This window comes from Podarcis tiliguerta (genome assembly GCF_965153285.1).
Source record: "Podarcis tiliguerta genome assembly, chromosome: 11".
NCBI lineage: Eukaryota > Metazoa > Chordata > Lepidosauria > Squamata > Lacertidae > Podarcis > Podarcis tiliguerta.
Window position 1 is genome coordinate 30,966,036 of NC_139544.1, and position 24,475 is coordinate 30,990,510.

Below are 24,475 nucleotides of genomic sequence, written 5' to 3' on the forward strand. Positions count from 1 at the left end.
CAGTGTATGGTCTGTTAATCAATGCCGTTACAAGAATCCTTACTGCAAATGATCCCTTCCATATCCTGAAGTGTACTGGCACTCAGAAACAAAACCTTTACTAATATAAGTAAAGTGAATGTCCTTTGTGTGTGTGCAGAGGCAGTTGGAGGATGGATGGTGGATAATGGATTTAGGTTGAATCCTAACAAGACAGAAGTAGTTTTGTGGGACGGGGGTTGGGAAGACTCCCTGGTCCTGAACAGTATAACAGTGCCCCTGAAGGACCAGGTGTGCAGCATGGGAGTCATTTTGGACTCACAGCGGTCCATGGAAGAGCAGGTGAATTCTGTGTCCAGGGCAGCTGTCTACTACCTCCATCTGGTACACCAGTTGAGACTCTTATCTGCCTGCAGACTGTCTTGCCAAGGTGGTGCATGCTCTGGTTATCTGCTGCTTGGACTACTGCAATGTGCTCTACGTGGGGCTACCTCTGAAGGTGACTCGGAAACTACAACTAATCCAGAATGTGGCAGTTAGACTAGTGTCTGGGAGTGGCCGCCGGGACCACATAACACCAGTTCTAAAAGATCTTCACTGGCTCCCAGTATGTTTCCGAGCACATTTCAAAGTGTTGGTGCTGACCTTTAAAGCCCTAAACAGCCATGGTATACCTGAAGGAGTGTCTCCATTCCCATTGTTCAACCTAGACACTGAGGTCCTCCTCGGTGGTTCCATCACTGTGAGAAGTGAAATTGCAAGGAACCAGGTAGAGGGCCTTCTTGGTAGTTGTGCCCTCCCTGTGGAAAGCTCTCCCTTCAAATGTCAAGGAGATAAAAGAACTACATAACACTTAGAAGACACCTGAAGACAGCCTGTTCGGGAAGTTTTTAATGTTTGAGATTTTACTATGTTTTATATATGCTGTAAGCCACCCAGAGTGGCTGGGGAAAGCCAGCCAGACGGGTGGAGCATAAATAATAAAGTTACTACTATTATTATCATTATTACGATGAACTTTTATAGTAGACCATCTAAGCAAATGCTAAAAATAAAATTGCCTTCATTTGCCCTAGGAATGGTTTTTTAAATCATTTTAAGCCCTGTAACAGCCTTTCTTCTTAAAATATTATGCAGTTAAGTAGTGAAGTTAATGCAGAAGTGGTGTAATACATATTCTATTAAGTACATTTACACATGACATACCTGTCATCAGCAAGCCGTAAGCCTCTTGTTTAGAGATCTTCCCATGGAACCATCTTAGAGAATAGGATAAATGAGAAAATATTAGAAACACCATGGTTAGATTGGTGATCTCATCTACTTAGATTAGTGAAGAGGAACCTTTTCCAGCTTGAAAGCTTCATTACTTCATGGGTAACCTTCTGGGGATAGAATGCCAATGGCGGGCAGGGTCAAAGCACAACAATAGATGCAACTCTTACCTTTGTAGAGTAAGGCTGCATTCCAGCCACACAAAAGCCATAGTTTTTTACACACACACACCCATCCAGGCAAGCAAAAGGCACCATCACGGTTCAAGCACATGGAACAAAGCTGGTGAAGGGTACAGCTGAGAGATAGGGGGCACGGTGTGGTAAGAGTCCTGAGGGCTGTACAAAGAGGCCTGCGGACTGGAGGTTCACCAATCCTGACTTACATGATAGTACACAAGTGCACTTAGGAATGACCTGTATAGAATCACAGAACTGGAGCACTGGAAGGGACCACAAGGGTCATCTTGCCCAGGCTTCCTCAACCTTGGCCCTCTAGATGTTTTGAGACTAAAATTCCCATCATCCCTGACCACTGGTCCTGCTAGCTAGGGATCATGGGAGTTGTAGGCCAAAAACATCTGGAGGGCCGAGGTTGAGGAAGCCTGATCTAGCCCAACACCCTGCAACACAGGAACCTTTTGCCCAATGTGGGGCTTGAACCCATCACCCTATGGATTTATATTTTTGCTAATATGTAACAATGTTTAAATTCAGATGATACAGGTGGTATGTGTATGTGCATTTATGTGTGCATGCGTGCGTGCACCCCCCCCACAATGATTATTCATACCATTAATAAACATTTGCTGTAAAACCAAGTGTTGTTAATATCAGCACGATCTGGTAAGCAACAACTCAAATGCTCCAATTCTTTGCCCTCAGTCAAATAAAATTGAAATTGCTTTCAATAACTCACTATATCACCAAACTGCTCAGGAAATATTTCAAAAACTATGGGAAAATATCCCTTGCTCTTCTTTTATCTACATTAACATATTCATATTCCTAGACATTTTAACATCCTTGTAGTTGTTATAAATCCTTTCAAAATTGTGCACATGCATTTTCAGTTATTGTGTTCAGAACTGAACAGAGAAATCCAAGAAATTCTTACAAGTCTAGATTAAAGTAGTACATTTTGTCAAGGGTCTTGAAAACAATGCTACTCTCCTCACTTTAATATAGTACTGGACTTTTGGGACACAGCATCAAAGAATCTTATTATGTGCATCACATAACTCCTGAATATTAAGTTCAACTGAAATAATGCATTTTGCATATTAAGAAATCAAGGAGTTCAATTCTAGAATAACACTTACAGTATTCATACCCTTATGATAAGTTATAATTTATTCCACAAGACACACTTACATTTTTCCTTCATGCGGATCTTCTTCTCGACCCTAATGAAAACATACAACTGTTAGCAACACAACAGAGTGATACAGATAACGCATTTCCTGAAGTTTTCAGAATGTTGAAAGCAATATAAAAATAGTTTTGAAATCTGAACCATTTCGGAATTCTGAAATTAACATGCAACCTATTAAATTTCATCACGCTCAGTGGGATTTGCTCACAAGAAACTGTGCATAGAATTGCAACCTACAACACTGAACTATTCGATGTCTGCCTCAGAAAACAAACCATGCAACTGAAAAGGGCTTGCTCTCAACTTCCAGAAACTATAGGTAGAATGATAGACAGCTGAATGCCATACACCCAATAAGAGCCTGCCAAGCCTTATAGAGTGTAGCATATTGTGTCAAATATCAACACCTTTTTCCGTAGAAAAGTTAAAATAATAATAATACTGGAATACACCTGCAACCCTCACCACCACCCTACACACACACACACACAGAGAGAGAGAGAGAGAGAGAGAGAACTGGACCTCCAAATCTACACCCAGCCGTAGTAGTTTAGAAAACTACTTTCTTTTGGAAGTTTTGACATAACTCTCTCTCTCTCTTTTTCTGTACCCCAAATGCCACTGATGAGTACCCTTACTGAATGGTTTCTAAGCTCACTCACCCATAGCATACAAAACAGTATCAAATTTTCAGGATTCTTCTCCCTCAAAAATTACATTAAAAATGATCCAGGCTGTAGTCAGGAATCTGGCCACAAATATTAAATCTACTGAGTCAGTTCACACACAATGTGAAATCATGGTCTGGTAATATGAACATGAATGCTGAGCTTACATACCCAATCCCATAATGCAGTCTGCTTAGTTCATTACTTCCTGATTTGTAGCAAACCACAATTTACTACTGCATCTGAACTAGCAAACTACGGTTTTAACTCACCCTGAAAACCAGGATCAAACCCTAGGTTGCAGAGCAAACACAAACTATAGTTTGCCAGTCCAGATGTATACTAGTAATACCCAATTAAGGAGCATGTGTCAAAGAAGATGGAAGCATACCCAAGTCTTGATTATAAACTGACCCATAGTTGGAAATAAAACAATATATATGATCTCCTTTTCAAGACACAGAAATAACAAACTGGAGAATCAGTTGCATTTGTTCAATACTTTGCTGTGTAAGCTACCTCTTACATACTTTTATTATTGTGCTTTTATCTTAATGCTAAGATACTCCTTGTATAAAGTAACTTACCACTTCCTCCACTAGGTCTTCTACTATAAGTCCTTGCTCATCCGTACGTAGGTTTGTAACCCACATCCATCCATCATCTAATTCATTGTGGACAATAAACATGTCTCCTTTAAGGAAGCTATATGTAATTAAGATAAAATTATGAAACAGATTCCCATTATACCAAGTCTGGCACATTAAGTTATACACTTATAATTGTTCCCTGATTTTCTCCTACGTCTCTGAAAATTAAATGAGCTCTTCAAAATGAATTTTAGAATTATACCAGAACATACCAGATTTATACCAGATTCTTAGGCAGAGAATCAAACTCAATGTGAAACCAAACACCGAAACCAGTTCAGAGAAGTTTTCTTTGAGTCATGACTTAACTTGAACTTACAAATCATTTAATTGCCTTGAACACAAAATGGAAGTGAATACCTAAATATAACTCCTTCAACAACTCAGGAGAACTTTTAAGTTCTCTCTCTTCCTACTGAGGCAAGGAAACTGCTAAATTTTCTGGAAACTACTGGAGAGAATGAGGGAGTGGGGAAGGAAGAGGTTTTCTGTTATTGACACTTCTTCTTTCTCTATTTATCTTCAAAGAACTGCTTGTTTCAGATGAAGGGAGAAATCCCAACTGACTAAACCAGGCTGGAAACTTTTACTTCAAATGGTCAATTGATTATGACTGCTTTTTTATAATAAGCACACACACAAAGCAAGAGCCACAACTGTATTGGTCCCTACATGGGCTGTTTTATCTGTGAACCTGATATCAGTAAAAATGAAAGGAACATACTTGTTGGATAATATAGTTCAGCATTTTCTCCCAGGAGTAGTCATCTACAGACTTTAAAAAGTACTACGGAATCTTAAACAGAAGCAAATTAGTTGCTGCTTCAGCTTTTGTCGACTACAGCCATTTTGCCAAATGCATGAAATGTTACTCTTAATTGGCAGGTTTATCAATGCACATGTAGAGAGGCAAAACAAAAAAACAAAAACCAGGAAGCAGCAAGTGTGGCACATTTGTATGCAAAGCCAAATTTATCTTCTATATATCTGTAGCTATACAAAGTGTGGCACATCTAGTGCTACCCATTTAATTTAACAGCCTTTTGAGCCCATTATTTATTAGTACCTTTATTCTGAAATCATGTATGCATCTATATAGATAAATGTATACATACACACACACACACCAAGAAGGAAAGCATTTCATGCATTTTACAAACCCTACAAAAGCTTCTGTTACGGTAGGTTTTTCTAGTCTCTACAGTACCACAGGTTCTGTGTTTTTAACCAGAGGATGTATGTTTTACTACTACAGACTAGCGCTCTAAACTATAAAAGTCTAGACACTAACATGCAAGGCATGGTAGCAATCAATAGGGCATGCTTCAGATTCAAGACCCCATTTAATTATCCTGACTAATAAGACTTTTATACACCTAATCCTCCATGAACTTGTCCAATCCTAAAAATCATATAAAGTGGCAAGTATCACCATATTGTGTGGTATGTACTACTGAAGTACTTGTTTTTAATCTGTCTTCCTGACCATACTGAATCTTTCTTTCCACTACAGGTGAGGGGGAGAGAGAACTGCAGTATCTCTCCACTGGCCCTACTGAAAAACCTGCAACTTTTGCCTTCTCTCCACCTTTTTCTATTCCAGCTGGTCATTACAAGAATGGTGTAACTAAGAGCTAGTGCCTGATTTTGCTTTTTCCTTCACCCTTCTCACTCCTTTTCCTTTCTATAGTGGTATATCAATATTTTGAACAAATAAATAATTTCACCCCACGTAGGATTTGTAATTCTTATGAAATATACCTTATTTCATCTGTTTCTGGCACTTTAGTGTATGGCAGAATGGCTCGGACTCTCCTGCGGTCCTCCACTGGCTATAAAAAACAAAGATGTTCTGCTGTGATGCAGGACTTAAAATCTGGACTGCAATGTGAGCAATATGATTTCAAGACAAAATATCCACTATACTAACTAGATCATATTTTGCAGCAAAATAGGATCTCCCTAGACTGCTGATTACCTCTAATAACACAATTAGATCCAGTAGGCCAATGCCTGGATGCTGTTTAAAGTCACAATATTTAGTCAAATATTTAGACTAACTGCTTATTGAGCAATAATAAGTTCAAAATATGGATCAGAGCGGAACAGAAGTCTCTTTATTTCAAGTTAATTAAAAATGGATTTAGTTTTAAGTTTGAGTACACTAAGTAGCTTTCTAGATTATGGCGTAACTTGAATAGACGAAATATTGTCACTATTTGTGTTAAGATACTAACATGAATTAGTTTTGTGTGAGTGTGGCATACTAGCTTTATGGCAAAACTGTTCTGCCGTTAGAAAGTAAGCAGAACGTACTATATTGCTACTACCATATTTTTTATCATTACTTATTTTTATTCAAACTTGAGCTCCCATATCAGTGGTATGGGTTGGATTCAGGCTCATTTCCACAAATTGAAAGGCTTCTTCAGTTTAGGAGATGGTATTATTTTTACTAATTCCCCCTGGTGCTACCTCCCACACTGTTCTGAAGCATCCCTGACAGGTGGAGAAATTGGCAGAAATGTTGTTGTTCCCCCCTCCTCCAGCATTCTACCCAAGGGTAGAATTTCACCTATGGAAAATCTAGATTCAACCCATTAAATGAGATCTACCATCACTTCCATTTCCAATTTTCTACTTGTGGTCAATGTGCCCAAAGCACTCATAAGCAAACAGTAAGATCAGAGAGGTCTTTTACCAACACAAGGCTTTCTCTTCTATTCTATTAAGATCAGGCAGGGTGGGCTTTTCCACCCTTTTGTCTCATCATTTCCCACCAGGGTGGGAAGAAAAGATGAAGGCCCTGAGCTTCAATCATGCTGAGAACTTAGATAAATGTTGTTCTTTGCTCGATAGTGCTTACCTTCTCTCCCAGAAAGAGAGAGAGAGAGAGGAAGGGATGGGAGCTGATCCCCCCCCAGGCTATTTGGAACCCAGCAGGATGAAAACTTTCCTCCTCTGCTTCCTGCTTTCATGCACGGAGGAAGAGAGGCAAGCGGATTTGTTTCAGAGGTTTCTGAACCAAGTATCCAATCGTATTTTTCAACCATACAGTGTATGTCACAGTACCACATTATTTCTCTAATACAGCAAAGTCTAAGTTTCTAAATAAATAATCTCTTCTATGATTGAATACTAATATATAGATTTGGATGGAGCTATATAGTATCCAGTTATCCATCCACAAATATGTAACTCATTTCACATTTCCAAATTAAAATGGGTATTTCTGTAAAGATGATTTTAATAGGAGCACAGAAACATTTGCTTTAAAAAAAATAGTACATACCTCTGGAGGTGCTACAGGAAACAACAATTTTTCCCCCTTAAGCAAACAAGATACATGGCTGTAATAACCTATTAGGTCAGAAAGTGAAGAAAACCGTCTCCCGCCAATATAATAGTCACCACACATTGCAATAATCCTGTTAAGAAAGATTATGACCTACATTAGTAGAAAATATTAAGAATTATAGCATGAATAAATTCAAAAATATATACTTTGGTATTTCAGTCTTTCTGGAATGTTAGTTTTTTAAAACTTGAAAGAATAAATATTAAACTGACTGTGTTTTTAGGATATTAAGGGATGTATACATATTCACACTGACAGCAATTCGATGTGCTATCTCTACTTAATAGAACAAAAGAGAAACCCCACTTCCTAACATTCCCAAGCCCTTTTGAACAAACATCCATCGTATAAAGTGGCTCTCCAAATGTTGCTCTCCAGCTCCCATCAGCCCCTGCTAGAATGGTCAATGGTTAGAGACAATGGGAGTTATAGTACAGCAACATCTAGCGGGCCAAAGATTCACTTTTCATGTAATAAAGAATATGTTTCATTCAAGCCACAAATGTGCTTGAAATAAATATGCTGGGGGGGGGGGGCTCAGATACATTTTGACTACTATTTTAGAAAGCTCCATGCACAATTTGATAAAACTAAGCCTAAAAATCTAATTTAAACAATATATCTAGAGCAGTTTCCAATTTGCCTGTATGTGGTGTGAATCAACTGTACTCATCAAGCAGCCAAGCGGCTGTAGTTTTTGAACTACGTTAGTAAGAATCCATGCCAATCCCTTTTGATCTGCAGATGCAGGGGGATGGCAGGTATATAATACTGAACAAATCATTCAATGCTGGCTACCTAGAGTGGTAAGAACAGCTGCAAACAGCCAGATGAGTGTTTATCCTCTTTTCCAGACTTTAAGAGCTATAAGAAAGCTATCAAGCTGCAGATCAACTTAGCCCTCTGCTTCTCTGGAAGGTGGGGAATGAAAAGCTGTGAGCACTATCTCCAAAACTCAGGCTTACAAAACAAAGCTACATTCAAGGCAGAGAGAGAAATGACAGCTGTGGAGCACATGGTCAATGCCTTGGCAGCTGCCAGTTTCCAAGCAGCAACAGCAACCCTGCCTGGCTCTCTCTGTGCTTTCAAGTTAAGAGTATACAGTTTAGAAAGCCACCATTGCTTAGAAGCTACCAGCCACTTAAGTATCTACCTTGCATACTCCAGACATACATTCCCCCTCTGCAGAGGAAAAGGTAACTGAATGCCACAGAGCAAGCCACCAGCCAAATGGAAATAAGTCAGGCTACTACAGCATTTCACCATGGAAGTAGCTCTCCACAACTCTACCTTTTAGTCCTGTTCTCTTAAGTATTGTGAAAGATGAATGGCGAGGGAGGGAATGGAAAATGGGGTGATTTAAAGCAAGGAACGGTGTTGGAGCAGAGTAATAGGAAATATAACAGAGGATGAATTACAAGCTAATGCAATCTCATCTGAATTGCAGGGGAATGTTCCAGGCCATATCTTCAGTTTTTGTAGCAGGAACACAACTGGGCCCAATGGACCTGGCCCGTACCCTGAATGAATAGAACATGTGCCCAGAATTCTGTCACATATAGGGCTTCCTGGATAATCAATAAGTAAAGTGTCTTCTGAAAGAAGAAAATGCCAATTCAGTCGATGATGATGATGCCACTTTGAACTTTTCAGGGGAGGAAAAAGAGTCTCTCACTCCAACTCATTCACAAGACACCTGCTAAGCTTCAAAACCCACACTTTAGCCATACATCTTTAAACAGCTTTTTCAACAATATTAAATCAACACTCACCTAAAGTGATTAACAACATTGGTTTTACTAAGGAATGAAAGCACAAATGATCCGGGCCTTCGATCACTCTCTCGGATAAGATAACTTCCAGGTTTCCCTGCTTGCCGAAGGCGTTCTTCTGCAATTGTTCTGTCAAGCTTCCCATGATACCATCTGGAACACAAAGCACAAAAATGCTGCATGTAAGCTTCAACCAACTGAATAAAGTGAAAAGCATGTGGATATAGACATCTGGGTTAAAAAAAAACCTACAACTATCAGCCATGAACCATCACAGCATAGTCTGGAGCAAAGATAAACATTTATAAAAATGAAGGGGCTCAGTTACAAGCTCTACAGAAGGCCTGTGATGGCTGCTCCCACAGTAAGTCAATCTTCCAATGAATTTCTATACTCCCATGGTCAGTTGCAAAACAGTTGCAAAAAAGACACAATTCTACAAAAGTTAACAAAACTTCCATGTATGACTTTTACTGAAGTCCTCTGCATTCATTAAAGCCTTGTTCTAGGCAAAGTTTTTGTTACTTGGCTTCTGCATGTGGATAGTATGCCCAAGGCAGTCAAAGTCTGGGGGGAAAGACTCTAAAGGAAGCACTGCAAGCATAAGCAGAGCAGAATCCACAGAAAGTGGGCATTAAGTTTGGAGACATTCCAGAGAATACCTAAATGTGTGCTGTCGAAGTTGACTTTACTTAAGCGGGCTGGGGCAGGAGAAAGCAGCAAAGCCCCATGACCCTTTCATAGCATGGAGCCTCTTCACATGGAATAATAAACTAAGGAGCTAGAATCTTAAACAGATTGATACCAAGTAAGTTAATACAATTTAACACAGGCATTGACTGTGTGTTGTCACACACACAGTTCCATGCAACGTTTTTGTGCTTTGTTAATAAAATGTGCTCCATGCCTCATTTCTCCACAGGATGTAAGGAGTACACAAAACCTACGAAAAGATTGTCCAAAATGGAGTTCAACTTAAATAACAGAGCGTTCAATGAAGAAATGACCCAGAGGCTATGGAACAGACTTCCTCTATTGGGTGGAATCCAATTGGTGTTCTTGTGCTCACCAAAGGGTTTTTGATCGAGCAGACACCTCTGCTAATGGAAGAGGAAGAGAGGGGGAGTTTTGTCACTTTTCCCTACAAACCCCATCAAGACCACCTTCGACCTTGTTCTGGAAAGTCCCCCAACCCTCGAGTGATTTTCAGGAGGTGCTGCAGGTATGGAGGTCTGAGATTGTCTCCCTTCTTCTTCTGTTGAAACGAAATACCTTCTGTAAATGCAAGTCCACCAACTAGATTCCATCCATCATCTCATATGATGAGAGGTCACTAGCATAAGGTGAATCTTCTCAAGAAACCTAAGATAAAGTTTGAAAATGTCCTCAAACACGAAAAGGCAACCTCCCATGCTCGAGTCCATGCTGCACAGGAGAAAGACCTTCTAACTCTAGAGATTACTCAAGGTTATCGACCAACGGTGTAACAGATTTCCCTAGGAAAGGCCACACAGTATTTTTCCCCTCCGAAGACATCAGTACAGAGTAATGCAAATGTAAGGTGGTGTCAATTAAGGCAACAAACATGAAGCCATCCTAAATAAAAAAGGGAGGGGGAGAAATTACAGGTCATCAAATGTGGTATGGTGCTGCCACAGGAAGAATGAAGGTTGACCTGCTGCACACATCTAGCCACCCCACTTTCTGGAACATACAGCCACTTGCGTAGAAATGTGGCACTAAATAGGAAAATATTGTCACTTGTTGCACTGTCTAGCATTATCTCTTGCCTGTACCTCCTGCAATCACAGTTGCCCCAAGGCAGCCTGGTAGAGGCAACAGAAAGACAGAAATAATAAATGGTTTATTTCTCAATAAATTAAAGTTTAGTCAGATATAAATAAATAATAAATAAATTCAGAACATTTGACGAGGAAGGAATCACCCAATGAGCTACTATGCTGGAAAGTTGTTTCTGTTTAATGGCTAAAGTTAAACCTCTACAGTGGTACCTCTGGATACACACACCTCCGGTTGCGTATCCTTCAGGATGCGAACGCAGCAAATCCGGATGTATTTTTCCGGATTTTGCTGCATGTGCATGCGCAGAAGCGGTCCCTCCGGTTGCAGAAACCCCGGGATCCGACTGGAGCTCCGGAACGGATCCCATCCACAGCCGGAGGTACCACTGTATTGGGTCTGACAGTTTAAACCAGGGACAGAATGAGCCACCTAATTTTGATTCCAATCGTAAACCTGCTCTGTCCAACTGTTTTGAAAAAGAATGAAAAAACCCCACATTTTGCAGGCACTTTGTACAGATTTTTTAGAAATGCATTTTCCTCATAAAATAGGGCAATGTAATACCAAGGGAAGACTCGTGCTTTCATCCAGTTTCCAGCATTAATCACCTGTAGGAGGGTAGTGTGATACTATCTATGAATCTTGGGAATTACACTCACATTACTGAACTGGAAAACTGACACAGTCACATAGGCAAGGATCAAGATGGGGAAACAACATGCATAATTTAATTTAGTGCAAGGCAGCCCCCTTCTAGAAACAAACCCTGTTGTAAAAAAAAATGGTTTCTGCGAGCAATTCACCTTTGCTTGATAAAGCTGTTAATGCTCTATGGAAGAAAGCTATAAATGATGTGGCAAGAAATGTTACACACTAGTTTTTAATTTATTTATTAATGATTGGGTTGTTACGAAAACTAACCAATGTGTTTGGAAAAATAACACCAGGCGTTATATTTCTCTATTCTATTCTATTCTATTCTATTCTATTCTATTCTATTCTATTCTATTCTATTCTATTCTATTTCCTATACTGCGCTTCATCCGAGAGAATCACAGGGTGGTTTACAATATAAAAACACAAAAGTACATACCATAGTGACAAAGAAAAACAATAACCCCCACCAACGCAATTTAAAAAGCCATAGATTGTTTAATTAGCAAAAGGTCTGGGGGGAGAAGAATGTTTTTGCCTGGTGCGTAAAGATATGTAATGATGGGGAGAGCATTCCACAAGCAAGGAGCCACCACAGAAAAGGCCCATTTTGCCACCCTCCAGACTTCTCATGGAGGAAGGGCCTCAGATGATGACTGCAAGGTCCAGCTCAGAATACATGGGGAGAGGCAGTCCTTGAGATATTGTGGTCCTGAGACATTCTCTATATAATAAAATAGAATCCTGTTGTATTTTTATTTTCTTACATTACTCATGCAAGCATGCCTTGGGATAATTTCGGCTAAAAATTCATTGGAAAAGTAGAATAGACCATGGAAGTAGGTTATACTTTGCAAACATGGCAGCACACTGTTCTAGCAAATATCCTGAGGAAACTCCTGTAGATAACACACTTCTCTAGAAAACAGGATATACACTGAAATGCCAGCCTTTGAAACTTTCTGTGGTAAGCAAAGTTCTTTGGGGGGGGTGAGGGAAGTGAGGGGCAGCTTCATTTCTGAGACATCAAAATAATACAACAGTGCTGGAAAGCTACAAAATAAGATTGGACTTGTGACAGTTTTTCTAAAACTTAAAACATAATCCTAAACATGCTTTTATTCAGAAACAAGTCCCCCTGCCTTCAATGGCACTTCCTTCCAAGCAAATATACACTAGATCACAAGCTATCAGCCCAATCCTAGCCAGATATGAATCCAATAAAAGTATTAAGATAGAAAGATATATCTGATTAATATGCACACATACACAGACAGACACAGAGAGAGAGTGCGCGCTACATGGCATGGAAAATGTTCACTGCTGTATCCCCCACCCCAATTTCCCAGGAAGCACTGGTACCACTAGTAAATATATAACCAACATTTGAGTTTAGGGAATATACAGAAAAGTTCACACATCTTTGTATCCATAATTCATAGTATGTAATAAAAAAAATCCCACTAGTACTACCATACCTTTACCTTTTTATTTTAGGAAATACTCTTCCTCTTAGGAAATCCAGTTTTTACCATGGAGCATCATGATGCTTGATTATGAATCTGAATATGTGTCATTTGGATATAAATATTTTGTTACAACTTAAAAGTAATTTATAAATAAAACTTTGAAATCATTAAAAACCACACTACTTCAATTTCAATTATTTTTGGCTGTTAGAATAATTATTTAATGTATACGGCACATAACATATAGAATACTTTTTATTATTAAATATGTCAAATATGCATGCTACAACAGATCTTAATTTAAGGGCAGAGAACAACTTTGTAGAAATTTTTCTGGGAAATCCACATACAGTAGATGTTCGCAATGGAAACCTAGCATAGAAAAACCCAACTCTGGACTGACACTATTCGTTTTCTGGAAGTTCTCTTACTACGTCATGTAGCTAAGAACTATTCTCCTTCCCACAGGCTCAGCTCCATGTAGATAACTTGAGGGATGGAAGCTACAACCTCATATTTTATGCTGAGCTTTGAAGAAGCAGAAAAGACTTGCACCCCTTTTTTCTTTCACAGAAAATCTGGTACAAAGTGAGGTGAAAAGATGCTCCCTTTGAGCATATAAGGCCAACCCTGGCCTGGCTGCCAATTAGTTTTGGGGCCCAATTCAAAGTGCTGGTTTTGACCTATAAAGTCTTAAAAACAGTGTTAGAAAGTCAAATATATAATCCAGGGGCCAAATGGCTTCTTAAACCAAGGTTACAGTCATCAAAACAGAACGTCTAGCTGCCATTTTGGGGCAAGTCGGCTCTAAAGTCTTATTTTTCAAATGATAGACTGACTGTGGTTGATTATCAGTTAAACGCCTGGCTAGTTCAGACAACCCTGAGCTTGGTTAAGAATTAAGAGCCCTGAGACCTTAAATAAGAAAAGTCACTATCTAAGGACAATCTGTTGGGTTGAAATACCCCAATATCCCTGTTGGGGAGCAGGAACAAGGGGGAGAATACAGGAAGGCCATGTTCTAGTCATACAGGAAAGGAATACTCTACAACAATCCACATATATATTGGCCTATCCCTACGTCTTTTTCTTAATGGTGACACAGAGCATTCATAATGGAAGAAAATTTTTCACAGCTGTGAGCAGGGCAGTGGGGTGGGGTAGGTGAAGACAAGCAACAACAATTAACTATAACGTTGTTCACTGCTCCTACTCAGGCTGCAAAGAAAAAGCATTTTGGTTCCTAAAATTCATTCTGATTGTGAATATAAAATACAACTGACAGAATTCTATAGGATGTGGTATTAGCGTATGAAAACAGTCAAGACCCAACGATCCCCAGGCATGCACCTCCAGAGAGCGGGGATGTCAAGCGCATCGTGGCACCCAGGCATCTTCACTTGGTCACAAGTGGACAATAGTCAAGTGCAAAATGCGCCTGGCTAATTTTGAACTCTGCTTTAAAAGGCCAAGGACCACAACTCCCAAGAATCTGGACCCTGCAATCATCACCTGAGGCCCTTCTTTGTGTGCCTCTTCCACAAGAGGTCTGGAGGATGGCAACACGAGAATGGGCTGTTTCTATGGTGGCTCCCTGTTTATGCAATGCTCTCCCCAGGGAGGCTTGCTTGGAGCCTTCATTACATATCTTTAGGCGCCTGGGGAAAACATTTCTCTTCAACCATTCTATTGCCTTTTTAATGTGCTTGTGGTAGTGGGGTTTTTGCTTTCTTTTTCTTTTATTATATATTTTGTGTTTTTATTTTTATTTTTTATGTTGTTAATTGCCCTGTGCTCTTCAGATGAAGGGCGGTATACAAATGTAATAAATAACAACAACATGGCAGTATTAAGAGTAAAAGTATCAATAATGTATCAATAAAACTAGTGTGTGTTTTTTAAAAAAAGTTTCAATATTTATTTCAGTATTTAGAAATAACACCTTACTGTTTTATTCTATATATATAGCATATTTCTTCAACCTTCTCAGCACATTTTCACTCTAACGTTTATGTACCTTTAAAGAGCACATAAAAATCATCTTAATATGCTTTGATCAAGTTAATAGTTAAGATAAATTTTACTGACTCTGGCATTACACAATAAACCCAGACTTGCACTAGCATGTTAGCTTGCTTTAAGTAGTTATACGCCTGCTGGTTTCTGGATAACTTTCTGCTACCTTTACCTTCTCCTTCCGGAGGAGAAAAAAAATCACACACACACACACACACACACACTGTATTGTATGTGTGCCCTAAGCATCACTCTGGTGATGTGATCAACAAGCCCTGAAAGTTTTCTCTGAGATGCTTAGCTTTGGCTCCCAAGATAAACATTTACATCTTGTTCCAAGTATAAACACTTTTCATTTATTCTTCTAATGAATGCTTTGGGTTTTATATTGAAACAGTATTTCAACCTCACCTTCTAAAAAGTTAACTTTTGTTTTGCATATTGCCTGTACCCATGTATGCACATGTATCAACCAGAATACTCCTATATTGTAACTTTTTTAATTTATAAAAATACTTATATATCACTAATTCATAAAGAAAATATCATGGTTCACAACTGTACACAAAACCATACAATGAAAATGTTAAAATTAGAAATCAGATAACTATTCTGTAAAGATGTACTGTTCATTGCCTGCATAAGCCTGATGGAATAAGTAAGTATTCAGCAGGTGTTAAAAAAATTGAAACAGGAGGCACCTGCTGAATCTCTGTTAGCAGAGTGTTTCACATTAATGGGTTGATGAAACTAAAGGCTAGGTTCCTTATTGTTGTCAAATGAGCCTCGCCAACTCAGGGGATGACTAGCAACACCCTGGGAGACTATCTCAGTGACTGAGCTGGAACGTAGGGGTTCAGGACCTATGCTGTTCCAGGCTTTGTAAATCAATACAAGAACCTTGATCCTGGGTTCAGTAGAAGATGGGAAGCCAGTACAGCGTCTCCTGTTGTCGGCCAGATGTCCCCAGCAGCATGGCATTTTGCCTGGAATCAAGAAATCTCTGCCCCACAGCATCATTAGTTTGGATGACATGAGAGCCATTGGGAAAATGTCAATTATCCCTTTATGTAGATTGTTTTAAAAAGCCTATCATTAGTGTCTTGATTATATCATATTCCTACTACCTTTAAATATTTACAACATAGTAGGTATTCTAACACACCCACTATCTGAATTAGCTAGACCTGTTATGCGACAAGTCTAGTACACACCAGACAGACACAAGAGTTATTAGCAGTTCCACTGCTTAAAGAAAAAGATGTGATGGGGACCCACATGAGGAATATGCAAGTTCAATAACTGAATAGATGTTGTTTGGTTTGTAGTAATGATTAATCAAATCCTCTGCAGAAGAAGAATCCAACAACTAATTGGGGGGGAGGGGAGGGAAGAGACAGAAGCTTTCACAAACTTGATGCCCTTCAGCTGTTCTGAACTATAATTCCAATAAGCCCCAGCCATCACAGCCAATGGTTGGGAATTATGGAAACTGTTTACACAAAGAGGCTCTGAGTTATATGCAATTAAGTCATACTCTGAGTAGACTCACTGAAATCAATAGATTTGAGTTAGTCATGACTAACTAGTTGACTGGTTTCAAGCTCTATTCTGAGTACTAGTTAGCCAAACACAAACTCCTATTTTTTAGGGTTTCCTACAGTATTTCCAATGTCCAGAAAGTACAGCAGATTTCCTGTTTCATTAGCATACATGTGCTTGCCTACTGTTCTTTTCTCACGTTGCTCTGGAAAGCAGGGCTGGGAAAGAACTACTGAGTCAGCAGTAACGATTCCCAATTCATAATATAGTAACATAACCAATGGTCATCAAAAACAGGATATACAAGAGAGAAAGAAATATGCAGGAAGGGCCAGAAGGAGTTCTGCAGGTTTGGTATAGTAACCTACAGCTGCCTTCTCCTGGTACTGCAATAAAACATTCTACATTTAACACCATAATTTTAAACACAGCAACTACTGAGGAAGGGCATAGTCAATTTACATCAAAGGTTTATTTTTAAATGTTTTTATACCACTTTTCACTTAAAAATTGAAGTGCTGTACACCAAAATTACAGTAAAATCAACACCTATGCAATAAAAAAACAAACAAACAGTAAAATCCAAAGCAAACAAATTAAGTAAAGACTGGTATTAACTGACAGCAAAGGCTTGGGAGAATAAGTAAGTTTTCAGAAGGTACCAAAAGATTTAAGTATCTCAAAAAAGAAAAGAAAAAGATTAATAGCCATCAAGTTAAAATGTATTCACAAAAGTAAACAGTGCATACAGTATTTGAAAATCTTCAGTTCTTGCTGAGCAGCCTTCATTTCTTCCTCACTAAATTACTTCTGAAGGATGTTAGCAAGCAGTGGCATGCCCTAGGCAGGTGAGGAAGGGCATTTAAACAAAGAAGTTGAAACACCACTTTAAATATTATTTTCAAATATTTGTTTGTCCAATTACTTCCCATTTGTTTTGCAAACATATATTCTTGTCCTTGTGCTCAGTGTACTGGAAAGGGAACTAAAGTGTGCAAAGGGGGGGTGGGGAGAGACTCACAAGCTAATTCCCTTCCCAACTTTCTGATCTGTGGCAGCCAGTTTATTACCACATCCGAAGTGGGCAAGCTGCAGTTTGCGAGGGAAGGAATCAGCATGCAAGTCTAAGGATCAGATTTGATGGTCAAACTATGGTTTGGATGAAGTATCTCTATGGCTCAGTTCAAATATTTACATAGATGAACCAAGGATATGGTATAATATTAATTCCCCAAGCAATGACTACTCAGAAGCAGTACAACACCATGCATGATCCCCAAAGGCAACAGGACTATTGCTAATCTGCCTCCCAGAATTTCTTTTTCTTTCTTTCTAGGACTGTTGTGATTGAATATCTCATTCCACTCAAGGGTACGAACTATGATACCTTACTGGTAACTGACACTGTCAAGAAGCAACAAAAGCAGATGTATAATCAGTTTAGTTCAGAGCACTCAAAGAATAGAGTTTACCCATGTAAAACCACGTTGGGTTTTACTTTGCTGGGGCCAAAGTAGACAATATGTTTACAAACACCCACTGTCCTAAAATTCTAGCACAGAGAAAACTTCAAAACATAATCCTATCAGATCTCAAATACCTGCTTCATATGTTTTATTAGATTGTAGTACGGTAAATATCTGGTTGAAGGACCAACTCTAAATCAAAACCACAGTTCCATAAATATTTATTCTAGTTTGTATGGATTACTCTAAAACCATTACAAAACTGTGGAAAAGAAAAGAAAAAACATATGAAGCATCTCTTTAAAACATCTTGGTACCAAGTACCTAAAGGATCACCTCCCCGCACATGAATGTGCCCAGACATTAAAGTCAGCATCTAAGGCCCTTCTGCAAGAACCTCGTAAACTGCTTTGAGAGTTTTGCCTAACAAGGTTAGAAATTTATTAAATAAAATTTATATACCAGCACTTTCAATCCATTGCTCTAGCATGCATCATGGTGCAATTAACATATACAGATTGTAGCAAAATGCTACCAGAAGTGACAGCAGGAAAAGAACACAGAAAACTGAACAATATTGTAGTTAGCAGACTTCCTCTATGCAGTAAACGACAGTACAGTATATAGAACTGCACTCCTCTCTCTTTGCGGAAAAATGCAGATTGTTTTCCCCCACACCACAAGGGGCAATCTACCACTACCACTAAGCACCCCATGGGATATACTGGTAAAACAGAGCAAAAAGGACAGGCAAAAACGTCACCAGAGCCTACTCCAGCTAGACTGCCCTCCTGATTGCCACAGGATCACCTACTACCATAGGCATTGGATGTGGGCGGGCCCTGGGTGCTCCAGCCCCCACAACATTCCCTATGAAGGGGCCGGGTGCCGACAATTTTTTGCACCACGGCAGCATCCTCGTGCAGCACTGCCCAGCCGAGGAAAGGGGCTGCAATGCTGCCGCGACTCTCCTCCTTCTCTCAGGTCAGACCTGACCCAGGAGCAGAGCTGTGGCTGGACACGCACAGCCCTTTACAGGAGAGAGGCAACACAGCTTATGCTGCCTCCACTCCGCCCCTGGGTCAGACGGGCCTGAGAGCAGAGCTGTGGCAGGGCGCGAGCCACGCTCCAATGAAGTAGACTGTGGGGAGGCTGCCTGGTCGCACACCCTCTCAAAAATGCGTTCAGGGCCATGGAGGGTGTGCTGACATCAGACACATGGAAAGTGAAACAGAAGGTTCTTCAGTTACTGCTTGACAGCACTCTAAATGCAGCAGCATACCACTGGCTAAAGCAGGGGTTAGCAAACTTTTTCAGCAGGGGGCCGGTCCACTGTCCCTCAAACCTTGTGGGAGGCCGAACTATATTTTTTTTGGGGGGGGGGGATGAATTCCTATTCCCCACAAATAACCCAGAGATGCATTTTAAATAAAAGGACACATTCTACTCATGTAAAAACACGCTGATTCCCAGACCGTCCGCGGGCTGCATTTAGAAGGCGATTGGGCCGAATTTGGCCCCCAGGCCTTAGTTTGCCTATCCATGGGCTAAAGCATACATTCTTCAGCTGAAAGAAAGGTAGTGAGGCATCTTCAGCCACTGCTCCATGGTGGAGCCTTTAGGCACTTCGGCAAGCAGTTACTGAAACCAGAATGCTCACTGCTTCTCTTCCCCACCCTCTACAATAGCAAGGCAGAGCTTCCACGGTTGCAGTTGAGCAATCTCCATCATCCCAGAAGGGAAAGAAGACAGGGATGAATTGGCAGCTACAATTTTTGGCAAGGGTCATGAGTAGATAAGGTTCCTATTTGTTCCAAACCACTTTTTCCCCTTAAAAAAAAGTCAGATTTTGCATACTAGCACTAACCTTTTCTATAGCTACAACTCTATGAAGAAAAACATATGAAGATCAATTTACCATGTGAATCTTGGAAAGAGAAAGAAGACTCATAAAATCAAATGCTTGTCTGATAGCATTAAAATAATTCATGTACAGACTGATCTTATGCATCTTTTCTCAGAAACATATCCCAACAAATTTAATGAGACATCCTTCCACATAAGTAGGATTGCAGCCTAAAACATACTGAAATCTCAATTCTACGGTAAGTCTGTATTACTATGACTGTTACATATTTTAAACATCCTTCTGAGTAATGTAAGGCAGTGGTCTCCAACCAGTCCAGGCCTGAGACCTATGTCCGATTCCCAACCAGGAGCATGGGACCCATTGTTGATTTAAACTTAACAGTTTTAGAGCCTCACCATATATTAGATACAACAAAAAAAGTATTGGAATGCTATTTTTTCAATACAAGCGAACCATTATTTCATGTATTATTGGTAAAACTTTTGAACTCTTTTAGTAGTTGTGTCCTCTTTGATTTCCGGTGGTTTTCTCTTCAGTGAAGCTTGTGGTTGAAACTGAGCAAGAGGGCAGATCATCATCACCATCTATGCCTTTCTATCACTTCCTATAACTTTCACCACCCCCTTTTCGTTTCTGTGACTCGCTGCTGCCCTTTTCTCTCCCTTCCTTCTTGCATTTCTACCCATTCTTTTTCTCACCTTATTCTACTTTAACTTGCTAGTAATACCTTTCTGTCTTCATCTCACATTCCTTTTCACTCTGCTCCCTTTCTTCCAGCTTGTGTCACCTTCTCTACACTTTAATTCACCCCTCTGTGCTCTTACCCCCTTCTAATGGCAACCTGCTGAAATAAAAATGAACAAAAATTCTTGGAAAAATTCATTATCCCCAGAGCCCAATAGAGGCAGCAGCTGTTTTCTGTTGCCCCTTTGTAGGATGACGATGTTTGAAGAAACTACTCTTCAGATTCTCCCACACTAAAGTAACATATAGTTGTACTTCCAAAAAAAGAAAGTTTATTCCTTTTAGTTTGCAAAATCTTGGCATTTTACAATTCCTTTAAAAAAGCAATTAAATAAAAACAAATTGCATTCCAAATCAGCACTGAATATTAAACTGCAGTCTTGTGCACACTTATTTGAGAGTAAAGCTCCATTCATGGCTGAACCCAGGGAAAATTACTCCCAAAGAAGAGCACTGGAAGAATTGGGTTGCAAGTGGCAACAGTACAATCCCTATTCATGCACTTTAACATGGGAGTAAAAAGAAAAGCCCTGCCATGGTTGAACCCAAGAAGCCTCACTACTAGAGTAAATTCCTCAAGAAATCCAGCAATAAAACTGTAGAAACAGGAATTCCTTTCCACACTGGAGTGTTTGTGTGTTGGAGTGTGTGTTTGTGTGTGAGAGTGGTGCCAAATTTTCATATCACATGGGGCACTGCTGAAATTTTAAAGCTCAAAGTCTGCCACTGCTCTCACAAATCTCTGTGATTCAGTGAAATTACAGAAATAAGATGAATAGCCCCCTTCCAAGCTAAACAGCATGTTCCCAGCAGGGAGTGGGAAGGTGGGAGCAATGCTGCACCAGGCTTGGCTGAGGGTTAAATGGCAGTAATAGCTTTGCTGCAACCCACCTGTGGATTCCGAAGCACTGGTCAAAGACCTATTGTAGGGTGTTAAAACTAACCCATACAAAATTTATCTTGAGTGTGCATATTTAGAATTTCTTGAAGTACAGTGGTACCTCGGGTTAAGAACTTAATTCGTTCTGGAAGTCTGTTCTTAACCTGAAACTGTTCTTAACTTGAGGTACCACTTTAGCTAATGGGGCCCGCCGCTGCGCCGCCACTGCATGATTTCTGTTCTCATCCTGAAGCAAAGTTCTTAACCCGAGGTACTATTTCTGGGTTAGCGGAGTCTGTAATCTGAAGCATCTGTAACCCGAGGTACCACTGTATGTTGATATTTCCCTTTCATTTATTTTCAAACACACCCACCCTATGTATATATTGTGGACTTCAGCTTTTATGTGAGTAAAAAGTGTCTGAAAAGACAGGCTGTGTCATGATAGTCTGTGCCAATGGCATCAGCACTATTTCTAATGCCTTTTAAAAGGGCGACATTCAGAGAAAGCAAAAAGGGTGACCACAGAGATTCAAAATATGACAGCATTCCTTTACCCCTGACAGTTATGTCAAATTAGGAATTTTATAGCTACAACTTCTTCTTCTAACATATATTAGCACCTGCAAAGAGTCTCTCTCTGCCATAACTAGGAAGCTCAATGACAGTGCTTTGTGTGCAGGAGGTCCTGGATTCAATTGCTAGCATCTCCAGTTAGGGCTTAGAAAGCCAAGAAGCCATGGTAACTTGCTCCTAAGCAGAAGCACCTTCCTATGTACTAAAGGATAGCAGGGTATGAATATTTTCTATAGCTGCAAATAAAGGAGCACAGTGGTACCTTGGTTCGACTCCCGAAACCATTCGAAAACCAAGGCATGGCTTCCGATTGGCTGTAGGTTCGGCTACCGAAAAACGTTCACAAACCGGAACACTTACTTCTGGGTTTGCGGCGTTCAGGAGCTGATTTGTTCAACAACTAAGCTGTTTGGGAACCAAGGTACCTCTGTACCTGGCAAGGTAAAAAGAAATGGAAGAGGGTCAAAATTAAAGATGCATCCTGCATAGGGAGTGGAGATGAAGATAATCAAACTAGATAAAATGATCCTATGGGTTGTGAAAAATATGGCCACGCTTTTGGGAAACTTTTGAACAGTGCCTTTTTTCTAAGGGTACTCATGGGTACACAGTACAGCCACCTTTTTTTCCTAGAAAAAAAGCACTGGGTAGAAGTCTGGCACTTACTGTAACAACTTCATGGCGAGTACTGGCACCTTTTCATTTTTTCTAGAAGAAAAGCACTGCTTTCGAGGGCTCTGAAGGACAGCCTCCATATTTGGTGGCGAGTCGATTATTAGCATTTATTTTAGGGAGAAGGGAAAGGGTTTTTTTAGTCCCAAGTTCTCAGTTTTTCCAAGCAGAAAGCAAGCAGCTGACTAAGCCAACCGAGGAAGCTGCTTCGAAGGGGATGCGGGAGGAGGAAAAGAGGCGGGCGCAACAGGGAAACTTTCAGGAGTTGCCCGGAGTTTGACACACACGCACCAACGCCGACTTCACAACTGGGTGCGGTGCCGGGGCTGAATCAGCCGGATCCCCATTCCTGGGATTTTTTTTGGGGGGGGAGAGAGGGGATCGGGTTGGGGAAAAGAGAGAGAGGCGGGGAAGGCGAAGAAGGCGCTACTCACTGGTTCGTGGGGGGCGCGTTCAGCGGGATGGCCACCTCCTCCTCCTCGTACTCGGGCCCGTCCAGCGAGTCGCCTTCGTCCACTGTGCTCAGCCCTCCGGCCGGAAGCGGCGGCTGCGGGGGCGGCGGCAGCGGAGGGAACCCGCCGGCAGCGGTACCCCCGCCGCCGCCGCCGCCCTCCAGGAGCGGGATCGCCGCCGGCGGAGACAGGCCCTTGGACATCTCCGCAGGAGGGGCAGGCCTGGAGCCCACCGAGGGGAGCGACGCCGCGGGGCAGGCGCCGCTTGGGCCCGAGCTGCTACCCAGGAAAGCGGCGGCGGCGGCGCTCTTGTTGCTCCGAGAGGCGGCGGCGGCGGCAGCAGCAGCGGCGGCGGGAGGGCAATGCCCGCTGGGCTCTCCGGCCGCTCCCGAGCCGCCCTCTTCGCCACCCGCTTCGGCCGCCGCCATCATGCTGCTCCGGCTCGCCCCACCCCTTCCCCGCCCCTGCTGCTGAGGCAGCGCGCGGCCGGGAGGAGGCGACAAAGGGACAGAGGGGGAGAGAGGCGGCGGGCGGACGACGGACCAACGGCCTCCTTCTACCTCCGCGGGGAGGAGCTTCAGGAAACGCCGCCGCCGCCGCCTCTTGAGGCGCTGAATGGGAACAATGGGAGCGCCCGCCCAAAGACCTCGCCGCCCGCTCAGTCAGTCCTGGTGCGCTGAGGTAAACACCCGGCGCGGCGTTTCGTCCCCTTCTCAACGGCTTCGCACGCGCTCGCCCGGTGGGCGGGGGCAGCGCCTCCCTTGTTCTTCGGCTGCCACTGTCGCCGCCGTCTCGTTTTACCCCCCGCCCGCTAACTCCCCCCTCCTCACGGCCGCCGCCGCCTCTTCGGAAAGCGCATGCGCGCCTGTCCCTCCAGTGAAGGTGCTGGCCGCTTTCCGCAAGCGAAGGCTCTTTGGAAGGAGGCGGCTCGGCAAGGTAGCGCTCTCTCCTTCCCTCGCGCTCTGCCTGGTGTGCCAGGAGGGCGACCGAGGGTGGTGCCTGTCCTTATGACACACACACACACACATTGCAGTGCTGCCCGGGCTCCTTGACGGCCCCGGAACTCAGCACACGTTTGCGAAAGAGGCGGAGTGGCTCGGCTGCGCGACCCTCTGCGCGCGTCTATGCCGAAGTTCACTCCTGTTGCGCTCAGAGGGGTTTGCTCCCTTTTAAACTTGCTGGCCGTAGTAGATGCAGCCTGAAAAAGACTTTGTAGGCATCAGCTTTCATGGAGTCGAGCCCGCCAGCACATGGA

General features: G+C 41.7%; 1 protein-coding gene across 1 annotated transcript in view; it reads right to left on the reverse strand.

Annotated features, from left to right (window-relative positions):
• RASA1 (RAS p21 protein activator 1) overlaps nt 1–24,120 on the reverse strand; it is a 47,107-nt gene extending 22,987 nt beyond the window's left edge. The window contains exons 1-7 of the mRNA XM_083403789.1: nt 23,203–24,120; nt 9,077–9,229; nt 7,239–7,374; nt 5,708–5,778; nt 3,884–4,001; nt 2,628–2,659; nt 1,186–1,238 (exon numbers count right to left, since the gene is read on the reverse strand). Coding sequence (XP_083259915.1) covers nt 1,186–1,238; nt 2,628–2,659; nt 3,884–4,001; nt 5,708–5,778; nt 7,239–7,374; nt 9,077–9,229; nt 23,203–23,651 — 1,012 coding nt within the window. The 5' untranslated portion in view covers nt 23,652–24,120. The remainder of the gene's footprint in view (nt 1–1,185; nt 1,239–2,627; nt 2,660–3,883; nt 4,002–5,707; nt 5,779–7,238; nt 7,375–9,076; nt 9,230–23,202) is intronic.
• Between the last annotated feature and the right edge of the window lie 355 nt (nt 24,121–24,475).